This window comes from Lissotriton helveticus, chromosome 8 (assembly GCF_964261635.1).
Source record: "Lissotriton helveticus chromosome 8, aLisHel1.1, whole genome shotgun sequence".
Taxonomy (NCBI): Eukaryota; Metazoa; Chordata; class Amphibia; order Caudata; family Salamandridae; genus Lissotriton; species Lissotriton helveticus.
Genome location: NC_136069.1, coordinates 1,586,657,062 through 1,586,680,924, shown reverse-complemented (window position 1 = coordinate 1,586,680,924; position 23,863 = coordinate 1,586,657,062). Strand labels below are relative to the sequence as shown.

At 46.5% G+C, this 23,863-nt stretch overlaps 1 protein-coding gene across 2 annotated transcripts in view; it reads left to right on the top strand.

Moving 5' to 3' along the window:
- The window catches only part of ATG16L2 (autophagy related 16 like 2), a 586,089-nt gene that overhangs the window by 176,797 nt on the left and 385,429 nt on the right, over nucleotides 1–23,863 (top strand). For both annotated transcript variants that reach the window (XM_078658598.1, XM_078658597.1), the window contains exon 6: nucleotides 5,584–5,643. In XM_078658598.1, coding sequence (XP_078514724.1) covers nucleotides 5,584–5,643 — 60 coding nt within the window. The remainder of the gene's footprint in view (nucleotides 1–5,583; nucleotides 5,644–23,863) is intronic.

Below are 23,863 nucleotides of genomic sequence, written 5' to 3'. Positions count from 1 at the left end.
AACAAATGTTGGGTAGATGACCTCAAGATCCTAGCTGGAATGTAAGGAATAATTCTTTTTCTGATGTACTGTGCCCCACTGTTGTGCAACGCCTTAAAAGCTAACACCAGAGATTTGAACTCAACTCTGTGTTTTACTGATAGCCAGTGAAGTGATCTCAAGTGGCTCGTCATGTGTGTTCTAGGCCCGACCATAGAAATTGCTCTGGCGGCCAAATTATGGACAACCTGAAGTCGGTTCAATAAGTAGTTTCCTAAATAAAGCACATTCCCATAGCCCAGCCTCGACATTATCAAGGCTTGGACCACCGTCTTTCTATGGGCCAGTGGCAGTAATGGGAGGAAATTTCTCATCATTTTTAACAGCCTGAAGCATGTACCGGCCACAACCTGCACCTGTGACTTCATAGAAAGATCAGAATCCAGCATAACTCCAAGATTTTTAACAGTAGTGACAGGGCTGGAAGGGGCCCGTTGGTCCTGAGGTCACCACTTCCGCCATTCATCATCCAGGCTATGTCCGAAAAACATAATTTCGGTCTTGGCGGAGTTGCAAGATAATTGATTCTGCCGAAACCAGTCAAACACAGTCCTCAGACATAAATATATCTGGCCTTCATTAACCCCTTCCATGCTGATGACAGCCCCCGGCCGTCACGCACTACGGGGCTCGTGTGCTGATGACGGCTGGGGCCGTCATAAACCCGCCCACTCACGATTCTGCCGCACAGGCGCAGAATCGAGGCCGCATGGAAGGGGTTAAACGGCACATCTTTTTCGTAAGTAAACAACAATTGTGTATCGTCCGCGTAGGTCAGAACCTTGGCCCCAAAATTCTCCGCTGCAGCAGCCAGAGGTGCCATATAAATATTAAAAAGAGTGGGGCTCAAAACTGAGCCCTGAGGCACTCCAACTTTTAGTGGAGAGATGTCAGCTGAATAGGGTGGCACCCAGACAGATTGTTGACGGCCTTCCAAAAAGGAAGTAAACCACTTCAAGACCGTGCCCCCCAGGCCGCATTCCCCCTTCCTCTGAAGGAGTCGCCCATGGGGCACGGTATCAAAGGCTGCCGAAAGGTCTAATAGTACTAAAACTGCCTTGCCTCCTCTTTCCAGGATGTCTTTGATACTTTCTGAGACCTCGAGTAGGGCTGTCTCTGTACTATAATGTGCCCTAAAGCCCGACTGACTCGGGTGGAGGGCATTGCTGGCTTCAATAAAATCCGAGGTGACCTTATTTACATGCTTCTCCAAAGTCTTAGCGAAGAAAGGGAGCAATGTAATTGGCCTATAGTTACTGGCTACGGTAGGGTCCGATGAAGGTTTCTTCAAGAGAGGTAAGATTTTTCCCTGTTTCCATCTGGTCGGGCCCACTAGAGAAGGAAAGGTTCAGGGCTTTATTTACGGCAGGGTTTAGAACTTCCGCAACAGATGCTAATATTTTAGCTGGACATGGATCCACAGGGGACCCCGATTTAAGTGCCTTCATAATGGAAAGTGAGGTGTCCAATTACATCGGAGGGAACTCCAACAGAGAGGCCCCCATCCGGTCCTCCCTCAGAGAACACCCCTCATTTCTGATTCAGGGAGACAGGAATAGCAAAGGTTTCCTGAATGGTCCTGATCTTATCATAGAAAAAAATCAGCAATCTGAGTGGTCCATTCAAGCGTAGGGGCAAAAGGACTCTGAATCGCTTTAGGAGAGGAAAAATCCCTTACAATCCTAAAGAGTTTCCTGCTACTATTTCTGGCCATGGCAATTTTAGTGGTCAGATATTTTTTTTTTCTCGTTGCGTACCTTGAGATAATGTACTTTAAGTGCCTGTTTATACATATGTTTACTCTTCGGGTTAGAACTTCTTCTCCATACACGTTCGAAACATTTACAGGCAATCTTGCTTTTTCTCAGTGCATCTGTAAACCAGGGGGCAGAAATAATTTCTTGCGAGGCCCTGCATGACTTTAAGGGAGCAAGATGCAATGCCCACTTCTGCAGCCAGTTTTCGAGGGCAGAAACATCGTCTTCCAGAAGCCCCTCTCCAGGTATGGGGTAGTGACCTAATATTTCAGACAGGGAATCATGGGTAATAAGCTTAAAGGATCTAAAATATTTTGTTTTATCCCTGCTCTTAGATCGAGTCTCAACCAGATCTTTCTCCAACCAAAACGTGAACAGAAAATGGTCGGACCATATAATAGGGAGGGGATTGTCAAGAACAATACGGCTTGTAAAGAAAATCTGGTCCAGAGTGTGAGCTTTCTCATGGGTAGGAGATGTTACATAGGGCAACAAGCTGAAAATATCCAGGCATTCACATAGCTTCTTAGAGTCAGTGGTCTCCTTTTGATCAAAGTGAAGGTTAAAATCTCCAAGAACCATACACTGGCTAAATCTGATCACAATCTGTTCTGTGGCATGACCGATGGTCTTCAAAAAACGGCCGGGCGGCCCCGGTGGTCTATAAATGATTACCCCGGCAACTGACTGGTGGGCGGAGACTGATATCAAAAAACCTAAGCCTTCTGCATCTTCAAGACCAGAGATAGATATAATTGAGCATGGGAGGGAGTTCTTAAATATAATTGCAACTCCACCTCCTCTGCTACCAGATCTATCTTTACTAATAATCCTATATTCTGGGGGTATTACATTCATCAGAATGGGGTTAGATCCCTCATGCAGGCAGGTCTCGGTAATAAACAGGATATCCGGCTTGCCATCTGAGAGTAGGTCATAGATTTGATCTTCATGTTTCTTTATGGATCTAGCATTAATGAGAATAGCCTTAAGCTTGTCCCCGGTCCTATCCGCTTGGGCGCATTGTGGTATAGGAGTGAGGTCATTGTCAGCTGCGACCTTTTCCTCTTTCCCACTGCAAGTCCCCCTCCAATTGCACGTGTTACAGTGCAGATGCACCAAATCCGCCGATAGCTTCATCGGAAGATGACATCTGCTTTGGTTACCAATATTCATAAGACTGTCCCTGCTGTATTTAAGTCTTGATGCATTCTTACCGCTGTAACCTCCCAGCATATGGGCAGCATCTCGTGCTCCGGGCGCTACCTCGGCGCGGACGGGCGTAGACGGGCTTGCCTTTGGTGCGCCTTTGGCGCCGCTGGAGCGCCCGCTGCATGCTAGCGCAGCGTGCCTTTTTATTTCCTCCAGAGAGACTAGACCGCCCCACAGGAGGAAAAATGATGGCTCGGGAATATAAATCAGGCAGTGAAAGCCCGGTTCGATCTCCACCTGCCCAGCGTTTTACACCACCCCCTAAACGAATTCCCACACAATTAAAAATACAGTGTCAGCATGAAAAAAGCTTGCAAATAGTTGTATATTCAACACACATTCAGCAACATTAAAAATCGGGTATTTTCAAAGCACATTCAGCAAAATGAAACATCGGGCATGTAGGAGCAGGAAAGAAACGTCTGCTCGCAGGAAGGGTCGGGCGCGCTAGCACACCGTGCCTTTTTATTTCCTCCAGAGCGACTAGACCGCCCACAGGAGGAAAAATGGCTGCTCGGAAATATAAATCAGGCAGTGAAAGCCCGGTTCGAGTCCCCACCTGCCCAGCGTTTGACACCACCCCCAAAACAAATTCACACATCATGGGACTCTGCTTTAGCCAAGTCCCCAAAAAATGCAGAGAAAAAGAAAAGGTGCAGGGTACAAATACCCTAACTCCCTAGCATTGGTTTTGGTCGGTTAGTATCTGTATGAGTAAGTGAGTGGGTGTGGTAGTAACTGTATGGGTGAGTGAATGGCTGTATGAGTGACTGTATTGGTGAATAAGTAGGTGTGGGTGTAGCTGTATGAGTGGGCATGTTGGTGTCTGTATATCTGTATTACTGGATGTGTGAGTGGCTGTATTGTTAAGTGAAAAGGTGCATGAGTGGCTGTACGCGTGAGTTAGTGGTTGTGTGAGTGGCTGTATGAGTGAGAGGCTCTATGGATCAGTGAGTCTGTGAACGGATATGTCAGTGGTTGTGTGTGAATGTGTGTATGAGAGGTTGTATGGGGTGTGAGTGGTTCGGAGAATGATGTCATCAGATATGTCATTTGACATATCATCAGTGATGTCACTGACCATGTCATGAGTGATGTAAAATGTGAGGTCCTAAGCCATGCATTGCAGGGGTGTAAGTTATAGCTAACTTAGGTAAATATAACTGCTGAATTTCTATGGTTTTGTACGAGTGAAATCTGAGCCTAACATCCCTATAACCTTTGTCTTTTCAGTGAATTTCTAGTTTAAAAAAAATTCTCGTTACTAACTATAACGTCCCTATAGGCTCTGGTTTTTTCAGTGACTTTCTAGTTTTTAAAAACTGTATTTCCTAACTATAAAGTCCCTGTAACCTTTGCATTTTTCAGTGAACTAATATATTTATATCAATTGAAACACTTATTAGAACACTTTTCAAGTATGCAATAGAAAAGTAAAAAAATGAAACAGGTGTAAATCTGAACATTTGTGTCTTGTGTATTTGTTCCTCGCTACAGTCTATTAGTGATATTTAGAGGTAGTATACTTCTCTAGCGAACCAAGACAGTCACTCAACACAAGTACTAAGTGAACACATTTAAAGATGGAGACCATCATGCAGTGCCCCTGCCTCATGATTATTGAGATGGAGGCATACTGCATGAATCTGTGTGTTAGTGGCTCTTAGTTATGTCCTATGTGGTTGGTTAATCTCCAAAGACTGCAGTTTAGTTCAGCCTGTTATTGTCCATTTGGTGCTAGTCTGTGTAGGGTGTGAGTGTTGTTATGGTGCAATGTGGTGCTGTGTTGTGCCTATGATTCAGTGTGTTGGGTTCACACTCTCATAGGATACAGTGTAGTTTGGCATGTTAGTGCGCCTACAGTGTATTGCGATAGGTTATTGCTATGTGGATAAAATACACTTTTTGGTATTAGGGTCCCTAGGATGTAGTGTACTGGTGGTGGGCTAGGGCCCACATGGTAAAGAAAAGTGTGATACATTAGCATCCCTAGTCTCACACTTAATGCGTTTTATCCCAAGGGTGCAGTGCAGTCTAATGCAGTAGTTGTCCTTCGAAACAGAACAATGCTCACGTCTATTGCATATGGAATTGCATAGAATCCGTTCTGCTGTGCGTGTGTTACAGTGGTAGTGAATGCTACAGCTCTCTGCAGCTAGAACTAGCAAGAATGAGCACCTATCAGATCCCCATAATAACTGAAAACATTTTAATAAATCCCGTCGGTTGTAAGATTTTACTCTGCAGCTAGAGCACAATGAAGCAGACAGGAGAATACTTTGCCTATTGCTTGGCTGTTTTACAGCTCTCCAGTGCCGGTTAGATTGAGAATTGCTTTTGAGGCTGAATGTTACTATTTAAAGGTCATATGATGGTCTTAAAGGAAAATATAGTTTCCACCAAATATTTTAAATCTTTGTCTACACATTTGCTTGCCTATCCTTGGGCACAACCTGTAAATGTTTAGCTGTAGGCTGAATCAGACACATGACTTAAGAAGGCAAGGGTACTGGGACAGTCCCCATTATGTCACGTGGTTAGCTCACTATTGATTGCCGCCTCTTTCCCTATACAGGATAAAGCAAGAAAACAAAGAGCGGGAGCTGAAAAGAATAGCACGAGAAGTCGCACGCATGTAAGTAGGACTTTTTGGAGTTTGTTTAGAAAGAGGAGCTCTGCCAATCCTTGAGAGCTGGTCCTGCCTTGTCAAGCTAGTCTATTAAGGCTGTTGTTCACTTTGCCAAAGTTGAACTTACATTGTGGTACGATCTGGAAAAGATTTAAATAGCATGCTGTGAACAATATATATTATCAATAATATTTGGGCAATCCTTCATCTATAAATGTAATAATTTCATTTACTTTCCATAAGATGTAATGATATTGATCATAACATTTGAGTTTGCCCATCACACTTTTTTTTTTCAGAACAGAATTTTTTTATTGAGAGATTGTAAATAGGACGCAGCACTCCGAACACCGGAGGAGCTGCAAGCAGATAGGCAACATTCACTGAAAGGCAATCTGTACAACATTTTAGAGGAGAACAATTACCCCAACTCTCCCACACCCCTTACCCCCCACCAACTACCCCCACCCGGATCCCACCCTAGCCCCCCACACAATGTCCACCCATTCCTAGAGAGAAAAACATAGTTTATGAAACGTTTGATGTATACTCTCCCTCAACCAGGATCCAAGTGCATCTGTCCTGTATCAACATCATGTTGCACTGGCGGCTCCAGCCACAGTTCTCTGTAATCTGCCCATCTCTTCCATATTTTATAGTGTTTCCTGGGTCAGCCTCGGGCCTCAAACACTGGACGCTCCAACCCCATGCAGAAGTCGAACCCCTTTTTCCATACTCCCACCAAGGGGGCTCTAGGGTCCTTCCAGGCTCGAGCCACATCCCTCTTGGCTACTTTAAGGCCAAGAAGCGGTAAATGCCGTTTATAGATGTTACCACCCACTTGTTCCATAACATGGAGAAGGCCCAACTGCGGCGTACGGGGAAGCTCCCAACCCAACACATCAGACAAACAGTCCCACACACCTGTCCAGAACCTCTCCAGCGCACCACATGACCATACCGTGTGTATAAAGGTGCCCACCTCCCGACCGCACCTCAAGCATTCAGTGGACAGCCCGCCATAGCCTCTCCCTAGTATAGTAAGCTCTATGTAAATATTTGAATTGGATAAACCGTAGGCGTACGGCAATGGCCGCCCTTCTAGGGGTTTCAAGGGCTTCTCTCCAATCCTCCTCTTCCAGCTCACCCACGTCCCCCTCCCATGTGGCCCGCAGCTTATCTAGTGGAGGGGAGCAATGCGTAACTAACGTCTGGCAGATGCGGGATATCTTTTTATCCTCCAATTCTCCCATGAATACCTTGGCCTACAGGGGTCTGAATTCCTGCAAGAAGTCCAGGCCCTCCAAGGCGGGCGAGATGGCATGACGGAACTGTAAATATTTGAAAAACTGGGTTTGGGGCATGTCATATTCTTCCCTCAGCTCTTGGAACGATTTAAGGGTCGTGCCTTTCATCACATGGCCCAACGCCGATATACCTATCACGTCCCAGCCGCGGAATCCCTGTAAGGACGCCAGAGCCAGCAACCGACCATTCAGCCACAATGGGGTTCCCTCCGTCAGTCTGTTCCACCATCCCATGCGGCGCAGCGCCTGCCGCCAAATCCGGAAGACCACCTGAGTGACGACTGGGATCCTCTTCCTCTTCCCGGCCGAATATAATATAGTGTGTAGGGTGTCCGGTTCCATCAGATACCTCTCGAGGGCGTACGCTGGGTCTCTCCGGTCCCCATACCACCATTTGTTTAATATCAGTAGGTGAGACGCCTGATAATAGGACAATACATCTGACGTCGCCAATCCACCGCAGTAAGTGGAGAGGAAACAGGTACGGAGCGCCACTCTCACCGCACCCCCGGCCCAAAGGAATTGGCCTAACGCCGAGTTGACCTGTTTAAACCATTGTGGCGAGATAGGGTAGGGGTGGTTCTGTAGTTGGTACAGCAGATGCGGGAGGGCCACCATCTTGAAGATGGCCGAGCGGCCATAAATATTCAGGGGCATACGGGACCATGTTTTCATTTCCGACCGGACCCGGTCCCAGACAGGAACGACATTGCGCTCCCAAGAGACTCCAGGTAAGTCCGTCAGGAACACTCCAAGATACTTAAGCCCCCCCGCCGCTTCCTGCAACGCGGACGCCCAGGACCCTAGTTCCGGGCGATCTCCCAGTGTCCACAGGGTGGATTTTCTCAAATTTAGATGAAGCCCCGACACCTCCCCGAATACCCGCATTATTTCCAGGACCCTCGGCCCAGACCTATTTAATTCCGTGAGGAAGAAGAGAACATCCCGCCACCCATTCAAAGCCTTGCATTTGTGCGTCTATTCGTACCCATGCCGCCAATGGCTCCATGGCAAGGGCAAATAGGTACAGCGAGAGGGGGCATCCCTGCCGAGTGCCCTGTCCAACAGGAAAGGCGTTGGATACAGCCCCAGCCACTCTCACCGAGGCTGTTAGGTCGGTATACAGCAGCTTCAAATATGATAGAAATTGGGGCCCAAGATTCAGGCGAGGTAGGAACGCATGTAGGTAAACCCAACTCAACGATTCAAAGGCCCTATCTATGTCGGCCAGCAGGAGTGCCGCCTGGGCTCCCGTGGCCCGCATCGCCTCCACCGCCACCTGTGCACGCCTAATATTGTGCCTCGTCGCTCTACGAGGCATGAATCCCACCTGGTCTGGGTGGACAAGGTCAGTGATATAAGGAAGGAGGCGATTGGCGAGTGCTTTGGCCAGTATCTTCGCCTCAACATTCAGGAGCGATATGGGCATATAAGACTCTTGATTTTCGGGGGGCCTCCCAGGCTTACAGAAAAACACTATTTCGGCACGTCGCCAGTCTGCCGGCAGGCGGCCACAATCTCTGGCTGCCTCCAACGCCCTCTTGTAGTACGTCCCCAACTGCAGATGATATTTCCGAAAGAATTTGCACGGGAACCCGTTGGGCCCGGGGGCCTTACCGCATTCAGTTCACCCAGGGCAGTTCCCAGCTCCTCAGCCGACAGAGGGAGTTCGAGACGATCACGTCCCTCCTCCGAGATTGCCCGTGGCGGAAGGTCTGCAAGAAATTTGTCAATGCCCTCCGCCGGGAGGGATTCCCGAGGGGCATACTGGGCCGCGTAGAATCGTGCAAAGCTGTCTGCTAGCTCCTCAGGGGCCGACAAGGGATCTCCGGCCTCATCCCTAAGGCCCGGCAGGGCCTGCGGCTGGAAAGTACCCTGGCAGAGCCTATATAGCATCGTGCTGGACTTATCACCCCATTGGTATATTCTGCTCTGCGTAGCCAGCCACACCTGCCGTGACTCCTCAAGGAGTAAAGACGCATAAGCCTGCTGTGTTAGTAGTAGTTGTCCTATGTCTCTATCATCCCCCTTCGCACTGCATCGCTCCTCCAAGTTACGGACCCGACCCGCTGCCTCTTCCAGGCCCTCCCTGTGTGTCCTAGAGGCCGCTGCGCACCAGGCAATATCCACTCCTCGGAGCGTGGGCTTTAGAGCCTCCCAGAGGGTCATGTCATCAGTCTCCGACCTATCATTGTCCTCCCAATAATGGGCTATGGCCTCCCTCATGTGGGTCTGGTAATCGTCCTGTTGTAGATGCCATGTGGAGAGGCGCCATCGAAACGGCTGCCGCCTTCTATCTAGGAGAAGGTCTACAGTAATCGGGGAATGATCAGAGAGGCCTCGCGGCAGGATAGACGTTGAGTCCACCCTCCCTATCCGAGCGTGGGGGACGAATAGGTAGTCCAATCTGGAGAATGATTTATGCACTGCAGAGACATAGGTATATTCCCGGCTATGGGTGTGCTGATAACGCCATGTATCTACCCAGCCCATCCCCTCACCATATCACTCAGTTTAGTGGGAGTGTCTGCCGCCTGCTCACCCCCGGGCCTATGGCGATCCATCCGGCTATAACATCATTCCAGTCACCCCCGACCACAGTCATCACGTCCGGGATCTCAGCCCATATGGTAAACAGTTTTTTCCACTAGTGTCCACTGCAATGGGGCATAGACACTACCGAAGACCACAGGTTCATCTCCAATCATCCCTTTGATAAACACATACCGGCCCTGGGCATCCACCCACTGCGTCGTGTGGATGTAGGACACCCTGCGGTGTATCAATACAGCCACCCCCCGGGAGCCCCTCACAAATCTGGCATGATAAGCCTGTTGGTACCCATATCTCTGCAGGCTAAGGGTTTTGGTGCCCAGGAGATGCGTCTCCTGCAGAAGCAGGATATCCGTCCTTTCTTTCTTCCCCTGCCGCAGAACTGCGCCCCTCTTTATTTTATCAAGCATACCCCTTACATTCCAGCTCACAATTAGCAATGACGCCTTGGGGAGGGCTGGCCCTAGATCTTCAACTGCCATCTATGGGTAGATAAACCAACTACCTGGGTGTCAGGGACTGTAAACGTATACATGTCTGTAATGGAACTTGAAGGGACATCGTGCTGCGGAGAACTACCCCCCCTCCCTCAATCCCGCGCCCTCCCCACCCCAATCAACCCCTTCCCAACTTCCCCTCAATTCCCAACCCCCCCCCCCCCATACCTCAGAAACATTGAAGTACCTGTCGCGGTGTGGGTGAGCGCCGACCCCCAACGGGAGGCCGGAGGCCACCCACCCCAATGGATCCCCATGAACTACTCCCCCAATCCCCAACTTACCCCCCGGAAGTAATAAACTTCTCTGAACTCGGGTAACGTGTCCGCCCGCATTCTGCTGCCCTCACCCACACCCACCCACATCCCCTATCAGCTAGCTATAAGCAGTCGAACATCAATTATAGTGAATCTCAAGTTCTTCAGCTGTCCCCAGTAGGAACCACCTGACATCTTGTGTCCCCAACATAAGTCTGAGCCTGCAAGTTGTCTTCACGTCCGCCTAATCCCTCAAGGATCCGGCTTCCGAGTGTCCGGGGCACCGGGCCCCTCTTCAATCATCTCCTGAGAGGGAGAGCATTTTTTTGGCCGGGACCACCAGTTGCTCGTACTCCACGATCGCCGGTGAGTCTGCTGCGGCACCGCCGCCGAGGATGAATCGGAGTCCTGACGTGGTGGAGTGTGCACTTTAACTCTAACAGTTTCGTCGGTCCAGGTGAATACCTCCTCCGGTGTGTTAAAGAAGAGGGTACGGGACCGAAAGACAACCCGCAAGCGGGCCGGGTAGAGCAAGACGTATTGAATCTTCAGGTCTCTCAACCGTGCCTTGGCCGCCGTAAAGGATTGCCGCTGCTGCTGCACCAGTTTAGTATAGTCCGGGAATATTAGGATTTTCTGATTGTCGTACAGGAGGGGTTCTTTAGCTCGTGCTTGGTGCAGGATAGTGTCCCGATCATGGTAATTGAGCAGCCGGGCTATCACAGGTCGTGGGCGAGCACCAACTGGTGGTTTCTTGATGAGCGCTCTATGCGCCCGCTCAACTACGAAGCAGCGCGAGAGGGAGTCCGACGGCATCCACCCCTCCAGCCACTGGGTCAGGAAGGCATCCATGTTGTCCTTCTCGCAGCCCTCCGGAAAGCCAACAAATCGCAAGTTGTTGCACCGAGCCCGCCCTTCTGCATCTTCGACCCGGAGCGCAAGGCCCCTCTGAATCCCCTCCATATTGGCCACTTTTTTCTTTAAGGTCGCCACGTCGTCTTCCACCTCCGAGAGTCTGGATTCGGCTTCGGTGATGCGGGTCACTGCGTTCCGCAGGTCTTGGCGCAAGAGGGTGACATCAGCCCCCACCGCCCCAATCTTCGCAACCAGCATGTCCCTAGATTGCGTGATTGCCGCCATGAGAGCCGCGTTGTCCGGCCCCGGTGTCTGGAGGTTCCCAGAGGCGGCCGTTCCTCCTCTCGGGCCCGCAAACTTATCCATGGGCCCCTGTTTCGAAGCCCCTCTGCCACTCCGGCCTCTGGTCATGGTTGGTCCCGGCCGGAGACCGCAGCCCCAATCGCACTAGGTGTATCACCCGGCTCCTGCTGTATCGTTGGAGGGGAGTCACGTCCCAAGACTATTTCTGTTCGCTCAGGCTCCGGGGGTGTATATGCCACGTTGTCCGTATCGCATTCAACGCCTCGCTGTCCCTCTATGCCATCGCCATTTTCAGACGCCTATGCCTTCAGCGCCTTTCAGCTCCCTTCTGGCAGTTATAAGCGGGTGCTGCATTCAGTAAGGGCCCCTTCCAGGGATCAAGCACCAGGTGAGATCAGCATCCATGAATCATGAATGGGGTGCACGTATGGCCTCTCCGCAGCACCCCCACTGCACCCCCCAGTCAAGGCTGGTGAACTGTGTTGCGGCTGCCCGTGATCCAGGTAGAAGCACAGTGGCCGTCAGAAAGAGGTTCGCCTGGGCCCGTGCCGCGGCCTGACCTGACCGCCGAATGTAGGGCGTCACCAACCCAGGCAAGCCATGGACGCAGGGTGTCCCAGCACGAAGTCCCCCCCCAAACCGCCGTGTCACATGTGCGTCCAAGAATGGGGTGTCCTGGCAATGGTCCGCTGAGCCGGGGCACCCGGTCATGCGGGGAGGCAGAGGGGGGGGGGAGAAATGTCGCACTCATCCGCCCCACAGCACCAACACGGTCCGATGTGACCGCCGAAGAGGAGGTGTACCCATCCCCCCCGCATAGGCCGCCGCCCCACAGGTCCTCCCGACTCCCTCTCCGGACCCGCTCACCTCATGGAAGGGTCGAGGCGGCCGAGACCGCGCCGGGTGGCAGGCGCCCCAGCCGCCAAATCCAGACTCCGGCTGCGCCTCGCTCTCCAGGCCGCACCGCCTCACTGCCCCCGACACCGCCTGCCTGCAACCTCCGGTGTCCGTCTCCTGCTGGCGGCGGCTAGGATCACCCGTGCTTCGCTCGGCTGCAATGCGGCCACACCGCGCCTCCCTTAGGGTTCGCGGCACCCAAGGTCCCGGCTTCTTGTCTCGGGGTAGGCTTTACTGACTCGGGCTCCACTCTGCCGTAACTGGTGCCTCGATCGTCCCCAAACTGCTCTCAGGGTGCGCCTACCGATGGAGCTTGCAGGACCCCTCGTCGGGATACTTCTAGGTGGGGGAGAAGCAGGATATATGCTCGGATACTGCAGCAGCGGGACGGAGCTCTCTCTGGCCACCTTGGCCACACCCCCAACACACTTTTGACATACATTAAAATACAACATAATTATTTGCAAAGATGGCGTCAGTAGGCACATGAAAGAGTCTACAAGATGTAGTAAATATGACATTATGAATTATTAAACTTTCTCATTAAAAAAGTACACTTTCTGTAGAGGCAACCCATTCCAGGTTTCTGTATGCCCTTTTGCTCCATTTTTATCATCATGAGCTTTTTCTCATGACGATTGTTGGAAATTGGGTTACTGGCTGAGGGGGGCTGGTGAAGATATACTCAAGCAGCAACCACAGTTCTTGTCCGAGTGAAGTCACAAGCAAACCCCAAATTAACTGTGCTCAAACCTCTGGTAGCTTGGCACTAATTAGTCAGACTTAACTTAGTGGCAGTTATAAATTATTAATGCAGCTCTTCAAACCGTAATGAAGTGAAAACACAACACAAGAAAAATCCCACACCAAAACAGAAGAATAGAATAAATTATTTGAGATCAAAATTAGAAAAATCCAATTAGTAGAACCACAGATAAGCAATTTAAAAAATGTAGATGCAGGTCCAGTCCTTCTCTCTCAGCTAGCAGAGTAACATCCCTTATTGCAGCACAGCAGCACAGCAGTCCTTCTTCTGAGTCTTCCATATGTCCAAATGTGTACTGAAGAGCTGGGTCTGAGTGTCCAATATTTATGCATGGTGCCATCATTGAAGTAGAAGTTTCTAGAGGTTTCCACCTCCAAAGGTGTTTGGAATTTCTTTCTACCTTGCCTTGGTCCCCAGCTCATCTGGGGGCACAAAAGACTAGTGTGAGACCCATTGTGAGTGTGCTGAGGAAGAGTATTTGTGATGTGCAAGTGTGGTACAGCTCCTCCCCCTTATTCTGACAGAGATGGCACATCTTGTCAACACCTGTTCACCCTTTGTCTCACTGTCTGGGGGAATACACAAGGATCAACTGCCGGCTACACCTAGTCGTGTGACCCAGGATGCAGGCTGTAGGCACCAAATAGTTGGGGCATGAAAATGTCATTTTCTGACATTTTCAGATTTCCGACTTAACATTCGACTTTATCATTAAAGAGGATTTTAAACTACAATTCTTCTAAGACCAAACTTTACATTCCGACTTGCTCCCACTTGACAGTTATTACTTAATACATGTAATAAGGCAACCCAATGTTATCTTATCGGAGATGCAGCCCTTGCTGTAGTGAAAAACTATTTGAGTTTTTCACTAAAAGTACATTTCATTTAAAAAAATACATGTCCTACAATACATGGCACCTGCCCTCTGGGCTCTGTAGCATCTACCTCTCAAACCTCCCAAACAGGATATCGTAAACTATGTTCTCATATGGCTGAGTACATGAAAAAGGCCTGTAAAAACTCTGGAGCCAGCCAAGAGCTTCAGAAGCCTGGCATGACTAAAAGGCTGTCCTGCGTTTTTAACAGCCAGACCAGAAAGTTTGGGTGTTGGAGTCTGTGGCCCCAGCAGCTCTCTCATCCAAGACAAATGGAGTGGCACCCAGGCCATCCTGTAACAGAAAGGTGAGGTCACCTACTTGGTGGACCTAGGCACTCCAAGAAGTCCCCACAGGGAACTTCATGTGAACCGCCTAAAACCTTTTGTCGGCAGGGCTACCATGAGCTTGCTCATGGTAACTGATGAGGGAAAAGAGGAAGAGAGTGGCCCTCTCCCTGATCTCCTCTCTTAGAACCCTGTTGATAGTGCAGTGGATGGAGTAGCCTTAGCAAGCAGCCTCACTGCCCAGCAGCAAGCTGATTGCAGGAAGGTCCTCAATCAGTATCAAAATATGTTTTTTCTGACACCCAGTCAAACCACCTGGTGTACTCATGAAGTGGACACAGGTGGCAGTCTGCCAGTTCAGAACACAATTAAAGACAGCCTGACCATGTCAGAGATTGCACCAGGACAGAGGTCCAAAATATGCTAGAATTTGGGGTAATTTAGCCTTCTGACAGTCCTAGGCTAGTCAGTAGTCATTGTGCCAAAACCTCACACCAAGGGTGGGAGATGAGGTTTTGTGTGGACTACAGAGGCCTCAATGCAGTCACTAGGACTGATGCTCATCTTATGCCAAGGGCAGATGAACCCATAGATACTTTGACGTGAGCCAAGTTTCTGAGTACATTTGACCTAACTGCTGGCTACTGGCAAATCAGACCAGCTGAGGATGCCAAGCCAAAAATAGCATTTTCAACCCCCAGGGGGCATTATCAATGTATTGTGATGGTGATGCCCTTTGGTCTGAAAAATGCACCTACTACATTTCAGAGGCTGTTGAACAAAGTCCTAACAGGTCTGGAAGCATATAGTACAGCATATCTCGATGCCATTGCTGTCTTTAGCTCTACCTGGGAGGATCACCTGGTCCACCTCAGAAATGTTCTGGAGGTCCTGCAAAACTTCAAGTGCTAGATAGGGCAGAGCAAGGTGGTATACTTGGGCCGTTTGAGAGCAAAATCCAGACTCATGGACAGGGTTGCTCCCACTACCCAGACTCGGGTAAGAGCTTTGTTGGGCCTGACTGGGTTACAGGAGATTTGTTAAGCGGCATGGGTCCATTGCGAATCCCTTTAATGATCTCACCTCCAAAAGAATGCCAAAGAAAGTTTAGTGGACAGTTAGCTGTCAAAAGGCATTTGATGACCTGAAGCAGGTCATGTGCACTGCTTCCATTCTGCAAAGTCCTGACTATTTCAACACCTTCATTGTCCACACAGATGCATCTGAGATAGGGGGTAGGAGGTGTACTGTCACAACTTAATGCAGAGGGCCAGGATCAACCAGTAGCTTTTATAAGCAGGAGGTTGGTCAGCTAAAGAGAGGGAGGCCTTTGCTGTGGTCTGGGCCCTGAAGAAGTTGAGACCCTACCTGAATGGTACTTACTTCATTGTTCAGACAGACCATAAGCCCATCTATGGCTTAAACAAATGAAGGGTAAAAATCTCATACTTTTGAAGTGGTCCTTTTCCTGCAGGGGATGGACTATTCTGTGGAACATAGGCCTGGGTGTAAACAACAATGCAGATGGACTCTCCAGATATTTTGACGTACAAAATGAAGACTCAACTGGGCAAGTTTAGTCTCATCTGCTTTTGTTTGGGGGAGGGGTTGTGTAGGAAAGTAGGATCTGCTTTCATGGTCACCCCCACTTTTTGCTGGTGTTATGTTTTTCGACTAGTTTGAGTGGGATCCTGCTAACCAGGACCCCAGTGTCTGTGCTTATTCCCTAAATTTGACATGGTGAGTACTTGGGTACACTCCGGAGTGGCTACTGGTGTACCTTTGTAAGTCCCTAGTCTATGGTACTAAGGTACCCAGCGCATATGCACACCAGGGGTCTCCCATGCAGGCAGAAAATCTCTGTTTGACATTCTCGATGTCATGCCCGAACGAAACGACCAACTGAGTGTCATCCGCGTGTGAGAATGTCTCGGACGCAAAGGAATTAATCAGTCGGTCTGCAGGGGCTGCGTAAATAGCAAAAAGTGTTGGGCTCAGGGAAGAGCCCTGGGAAGCTCCTTTGTTCAGGGGAATAGTCCTGGAATGGAAGGCACCCATGGAAACTGTTTGGACCTTGTCTTTAAGGAAGTCCATGCACTTCTTTTCGGTTACACGTTGCAGCTGTGGCAGCCTACATGCAGAATGGATAACACACTTTTTTGTTTGAATTTCCTTTTGTGCAAGCCTTTATTGAAGGGCTTAAAAGATTAATAACTCCTAGGACTCCACAAGCCCCTGCATGGAACCTAAATATGGTGCTACCAAGAATTTTGAGCCATTACTCTCTTGTGACATGCAATTTATCTCTTGGGTGGCAGCCTTCCTTGTCACAATCACCTCACTAAGGAGAGTTATTGAGGTGCAAGCCCTCAACAGTGCAGAAACCTTTGCGACAAGGTCACAAAGACAGAGACGTCCTCTGGTAGTTTCTACCAAAGGTTGTTTCCTATTTCCATGTGAATCAGACAATAGAGTTGAATACCTTCTTCCCATATCAGTGTCCATGGCAGAGAGGGAATTACACACTCTATATATCAAGAGAACATTAATGTATTACATTCGTACAACAAATTCCATCTGTAGCACCAAGCAGTTGCTTGTTGCTTTTGCAAAGCCTGTCTTGGAACATCTCATTTCAAAGTGTGGCAATGCAAAAAGGATAGTGAAATGCACACTACATGAATGCACTGCATGCTATTCCTTAGGCACATTCCTCTAGAAAGAAGGGTGCAACTATGACCTTGTTTGGGACCCTACCAATTGCAGACATCATAAGTTGCTACATGGTCAACTGCACAAACATTGATTTCAAAGCATTTTATTTTATAAAGAAGCTACAAAGAATAAGAGGTACATAATACTATAAATGTGATACAATTGAGACAAAATAAACAAACAATCAGAGGCTAAACGTTAAATATAAGCAGAGCAAATGCAGTCCTAAATAAAAGTAGCCTGTTATAAACAGAGACATTAATTAGGTAAAGGAAAAATAAGTGACTAATATCGAATCAATAAGCAAGTGTATCACTATCAGCTGGTATATTCGGGGTGAGGGAGGGATAGAGAAAGAAAGAAAGAAGAAAGAAAGAGAGAACAAAAGAAAAGATGGAAAGGGAACGAAGACAGGACAGAGAAAGAAGAAGAGAAAGAAGGATTTCCAACGGACCAACCCGACACGCAGCACAAAAGACGCCAATCAAACAGACAAATCAAAAGGAAATTGAGCAAACAATCCTTTTGACGACAAATCCATATAATCATCCAATGCTTTCCAAACCCCATTAGAAATAGATGGAGAAAGGTGAGCTTGATCAACCGAAGTGTGAGCACTACGCAAAAAGGAAACCCAAGCCCACCAAGTATGATAAGAAACATAGGGAAAGGATTTCCATTCCATAAGTATGACTTTCACTGCAACAGTCAAAAGGAGATCCATCAGCTGTAATTCCATTGGATCCAAGGGAAGAGGAACAGAGGCAGCCAATGGACCTAATAAAATTAATGGAAACGAGAGTTGGAACTCAATACCAAAGATGAGAGAGAGATGTTTATGAATGAGGTTCCAAAAAGGCCGGAGGAGGGAACATTAAAAAAACATATGCGGAAAATCGCCCGTCAATAGGCCACAGCTCCAGCATAAATTATCATCCTTGAGATTAAGCGAATGTAGACGAACAGGCGTCCAATGAAGGAGGTTGACAGAGAAAAATTTAGTTTGCATTAATGATGGGGCGATTTTATTGCGAAGAGAAAGTTTACCAATCAGTTGCCACATGTCTGAAGAAATATGGTCCGTAACTCCTTGATCAAAATGATGTAACCATTTTTGTTGAGCAACCGTATGTGTGGGTAATGAGACAGACGATAAAAATTTATAAATTTTGGAGGCTATGTGACCAGATTTAGTCCAGACATGAAAGAGAGAGATGGTAGGAGAGGTAGGATGAAGACGTACCTTAGCAAGTGCCACTTTAATTTTAAGAAAAGTATAAAAATCTAAGTTAGTTAAAGAATGTTGTTGAGCCAAGGTGGAAAAGGGTAATGGCTCATTATTAGCACCATAAAGATGTTTAACAAGGGAAATCCCTTTAGCCGCCCAGTAGGACATGAGAATGGGAGTAATATCGAGTTTAATTTTAGAATTCCGCCAAATAGATGACCACCTAGATTTATGGAGAGGAATCGCCACTTTCTTGTCGACTTTCCGGACTGCAGCAATGATATCAAGAATTATAGAACGAGAGAACAGGATATGCAAGGAAGATGTGGTGCAAAAGGAGGCAGTCGGCAAAGGAGACGCTAATTCCTGTTCTATTAACAGCCAAGAGGGAACAGGAATAGGTGGAGAAGAGAACCATAGAGCACCTTGAGATGCCAAAATGGCAGTTTGGTACTTTTCCCAATCAGGAAGATTGCAACCTCCCATATCATAAGGTTTGCGCAAGAATTTGTAAGCAATTCTAGCACGTTTGTCATTCCACAAAAATTTAGAGGTCAGAACATCAAGTTCGTGAAAGAAGGAATCTGATAGCTTAACCGGAAGCATGGAGGATACAAAATTAATAATGGGTGTTATCATCATTTTAAGAGTCTGAAGGCGACCCACCAGGAAATATGTTTCAGGGACCATGTGTCCAAAAGACGACGCACTTTAAGAATGGTCTGGGATTCATTATAGGCAGTAGTGGCATATAGGGTAGAACAAAAATAAATACCTAAGTATTTTAAATGTGTAGACTGCCATTTAAAACCCGCAGAGCCCATATGTGAAGGGAAACAATAGGCATTCAAAGGAAACATCTCCGTCTTATCTTTATTTAAGGTATAACCTGAAACCTTTGAAAAGAGGGAAATGGTATTTGAAATAGCAGGGATTGCCAAGGCAATATCATCTGAAAAAATAAGAACATCATCTGCGTACGCAGCAGTTTTAATACAGTGAGGTCCAAAAGAAAAACCTTTAATGTCTGGGTGTAACTCAATCAATCGGAGGAGAGGATCAATGGATAATAAAAACAAAAGCGGAGATAAAGGACAACCTTGTCTAGTGCCCTGGCGAAAATTTAAAAAGGACGACGTAGCACCATTAACTCTAATATTAGCTCTAGGTTGAGAATATAGGGACGTTACCATATTAATGAAGGAGTCACCAAGGTTATTTGCACACAAGACAGCACGAAGAAACGGCCAAGAGACCTTGTCAAAGGCCTTTTCAGCGTCAAGGGCCAAGGCCGCGGCAGGGAGTTGAGACCGTTTAGCTGATCCAAGAATATGACAAAAAGTGCGTATATTATCGCGCGCAAGACGACCCTTTACAAAACCGGTTTGAGAGGGATGGACAAGTTTAGGAATAAAGGATTCTAATCTTTTGGCCAGGATTTTGGCAAAAATCTTAGCCTCCATGTTGAGAAGAGAAATAGGACGGAAGTTTTTAGGGTCCGAATGATCTTTTCCTTCTTTTGGAATCACTACAATAGTAGCATCAGCCGCAGTACCAGAAACAGACCCATCTTTAATAAAAGAATCAAAGACAGATTGCAATTTGGGAACAAGCGCAGAGATAAAGGTTTTATAAAACAAAATAGGGTAACCATCGGGGCCAGGGGCTTTACCAGAACGAGTAGCTTTAATTGCTGCAATAATTTCCTCCGGGGAAATCGGGCTATTTAGAAGAGTACGATCATCCTCGGAAACCGTCTGAACCGGAACAGATTGTAAAAAATTCTCACATTGCTCAAAAGAGGTTTGATTAGAAGGGGTATATAAGTTATTATAGAAGTCGCGAAAAACTTCGAGAATTTCCCCAGTCTGAAATTTTTTAGAGCCAGAATGATCCGTAATAGAAGAAATTTGAGAGGACTTAAATGAGAAATCTTGAAATTTTAATGTAGCTGCGAGAATCTTCCCAGCTCGATTCTTTAACAATAACCTCTTGGATTTCTGCGCCTGAACTCCAATATGGGCTCTTTGGGTAACTATGGTTTTATATTTGTATTTTAATTGTTTTATTAACTGTAAACAGGATGTATCCTTAGATTGTCTAAAGGTAGATTCCAGATGTTTAATTTCAGTTGATAAATCTGTAAGCTCTTTGTTAATAGCAGAATTCCTTTTAGACATATATTTAATAACCTGGCCACGGAAAGTGCATTTAAACGAGTCCCAGAGGACAATTGGGGAAGAAACTGAACCTTCATTTTCAAGGAAAAAGGTTTCTATTGCACTAGAGAATTCATTAATCTGAGCAGCATCATGCAAAACTTCTGTATTTAATCTCCAGGAGCGAGCACGTGATTTAGGAGCAAAGGATAACAATGTAAAAGTAATCGCAGCATGATCAGAAATCAGAATAGGATGAATAAGCGGAGAGGAGGAGGACGAAACAAGAGAAGAGTGAACAAGTAGATAGTCAATACGAGAAAAGGAAGAGTGAGGGGAAGAGAAGAAAGAAAAGTCACTACCAGTGGGGTTGTGCAGACGCCATATATCTTGAAGATGAGTGAGGGAACACATGTTAGTCATTTGTTTATGGGATTTTGGAGGACGAAACTGAAAAGCTGAATTCCTATCCAAAATGGGATCCATTGGTAAATTAAAATCACCACCAACAATAAGATTCCCAGAATGCGGGGTATCATGTAATTTGTTGGTAATCGATTTCCATAAAGGTCGGATCATCATTGTTAGGGGCATAAATATTCATCACATAAAGATCGTTATTACCATCAGACAATTTAGATAACAACCAACGACCTTCAGAATCGTGATCAGAAGAAATTATAGATAAACCTGAATTCTTTGAAATTAATGTAATGACCCCATTTCGTTTCCCAGAGGCATCAGAACAGCAAACATCAGAAACCCATTCTTTCTTCAGAAATAAAGCCTCTCTGGTAGAGACCTTGGTCTCTTGAAAAAGGATCAGGTCTGAAGAAAGAGATTTACAATAATCTAAGACTTTTGACCTCTTCACCGGATGATTTAAACCCTTAACATTAAGGGATAATATATTCAAACCCGGCATGGAAATACATAAAAATCGAGAAAAGACACCATATTTGAAAGATAGACAACCAACCGCACAAACACAAGCAACCAAACACCAATCATAAAGAACGAAGAGGGAGAATCCATGTGGGAAATCCGAAAGAAGAAAAAAGACCGAAAAGAAGAAAAGAGAAGAGAGAAAAGAAACATCAGGGGAGGCCTGAAAAAGACCAAATTCATACTAGGGAGAACGTGGAAAGGCGAGAAAGGGGACCGTACAAGGAGGAATAATGATTGATAACAACAGCCCCAATAGGTTACCTAGCTGATGAGATTGAAGTAGGAAATGGGAACAATCAAAATATAAACTAATATCAGCATAATAGTATAAAAAAGAAAAATCCAACATGCAAATCTGTAAAGTCAAACTTAGTCATTAAACTAATATGATGTGTCATACATATGATAGTTATTAATACTAGTCAAACTGATACTTAAAAAAGCAGTATAGTAGAAGAAAAAAAAAGAAAGACATAGTCTCATGAAGATAACTATGTAAATCCTAAGAAACATTCAATTAATTAACAATCCTTAACTGCATAAAACATACTATATGTAATTGAAATTGAAAATGCACGGACAGATCAAAAATAGAATAATAGAAGGGAAGAGGATATGAGAATAGAAAGCGGAAAGAAAAAAGAAAAAAAGGACAGGTGATACAAAATAGAGGAAGGCAACTGTTATAAATAGGCAATCATCAAACAATGAAACTATCCTGAGATAAAGATAGAAATATAATATATACCCACTAGAGCTGAACACAAGATAATAAAACGTAAATAGTGACCGACTAATACGGAATCAATATATACACAGTAGGAAAGAATACAAAGAAGAAAAATGGTAACGACATACTAGATTAAACAACATAACTCTGAAATAGGTAGAGAATACAGAAAGAAGATATACTAAGGAAAGTAGTAAAATAGAACACAGAGATATAAAAGTAAAAAAGTAAATCCCAACAATAGTAAGAAAGAAAAGCACTATATAAATCTAAAAGGATAAACTAATTAGAAGGGAAACAAAGAGAGGACAGTGCACACATGAAGCAGAACGGAAAAAGTCCAGTAACGGAGTTAGAAATCGATGATGTCAAGAAACGAGCAGCAGAAGAGATAAGGGGAAACATAGGTATACAGAAAGGCACCACAAAGGAGACAGAAGGAGACATTTCAAGTGCCCGAGGCACCAGGATCCAGCGAAGTCGCCCTTTGAATCTCCATCTGTATCTCCATCTGGTTATCCAGGAAGGCAGCTAGATCAGCCGGCTCATCGAAAATTCTGGAACGTCCCTTGTAAGTAATGCGGAATTTCGAGGGACCAGAAAAGGAAAAGGAAATGTTCATCTCAGAAAGACGTTTCCGAAGATTAAGGAAGCCCTTCCTCCTTATGACGGTATCTCTGGCAAAGTCCTGAGAGATTGAAATTCGATGTCCTTCCCAAATGACATTTTTAGCCTTCCGCATATGAGTAAGAATTTGTTCTGTATGCTGATGACGCAGTGGCTTAAAAATTATTGCTCTTGGCTGGGTTGCAGATTGAGAACGAAAAGTTGGAACACGATGTGCTCTTTCTATTTCAAAATCTCTTTGGAATGAGATTTGTAGAGTGTCAGGAATCCAATGATAGAGGAAATCAATCATAGACGAAGAGGATTTCTCTGCATCCTCCGGCAGACCAAAAATGCGTAGATTAGATCTACGATTACGGTCCTCCTGCTCAGTGAGATCTTTTCGCAATGCCGCCATTGAACGCTCTAAATGGGTGAGAGACCTGGATTGCTTCTGCATATTATCCTCTGCGCCACTGATACGTGACTCCGTGGCCGACACACGAAGAGAAAGGGCTTTGAAATCAGTCCTAATAGCGGACACCTCCACTTGCAGTAAATCCGTATTAGTCTTTGTTGACTGCGCAATATCATGCACTTCATTAAGGCCCGTTAATATTGTGTCAAGAGTAGAGTTGATGTCTGACTGAGCGGACTCAGGCGTAGGAGACAGTGGCTTAAGTCTTTTAAGCGAGGTGCCAGCATCTTTTGAGTCTTTAGTAGTTGAGGAACGGCCCATATTTGCAGCCATGAAGTAACAGTCCCCAAAAAAAAGTACACAGCCACTTGAGGAAAAGGAGAGGACAGAAACTGCGGAGTCCACACCAAAAAATAAAGAAATAAAGCACACTGAGCGTAGTGAGCGCCAAATAAATGACAGCAGCGGACTTATATGGAATGTGGGCACAATATTGTATAGCAGAGCCTCATATAAATCAAGAGGTCAAAGCAAAGACATCGTGAGAAAAAAGCAGCGCCAACATCAGAGATCTGCACTGAGGTAATCAGAGCGTGGGCAACATAATATACAGCCAAGCAGCACTAAGAGAAGAAAAAAGAAAAAAGTTACCAACTGCAGGCGCTGTAGGTCAAGTGACATGGATATCCAGCATAACCGGCAAGAATGTATCCAATGCGGCGCCTCTGAAGAGAAATGCCGGTCACCGTCATAGGCGGGAAAATGGCGGCCGCCCGTGAGGAAACCGAGCGTCACAGCAGCTTGACGGGAAAGACACCAGCT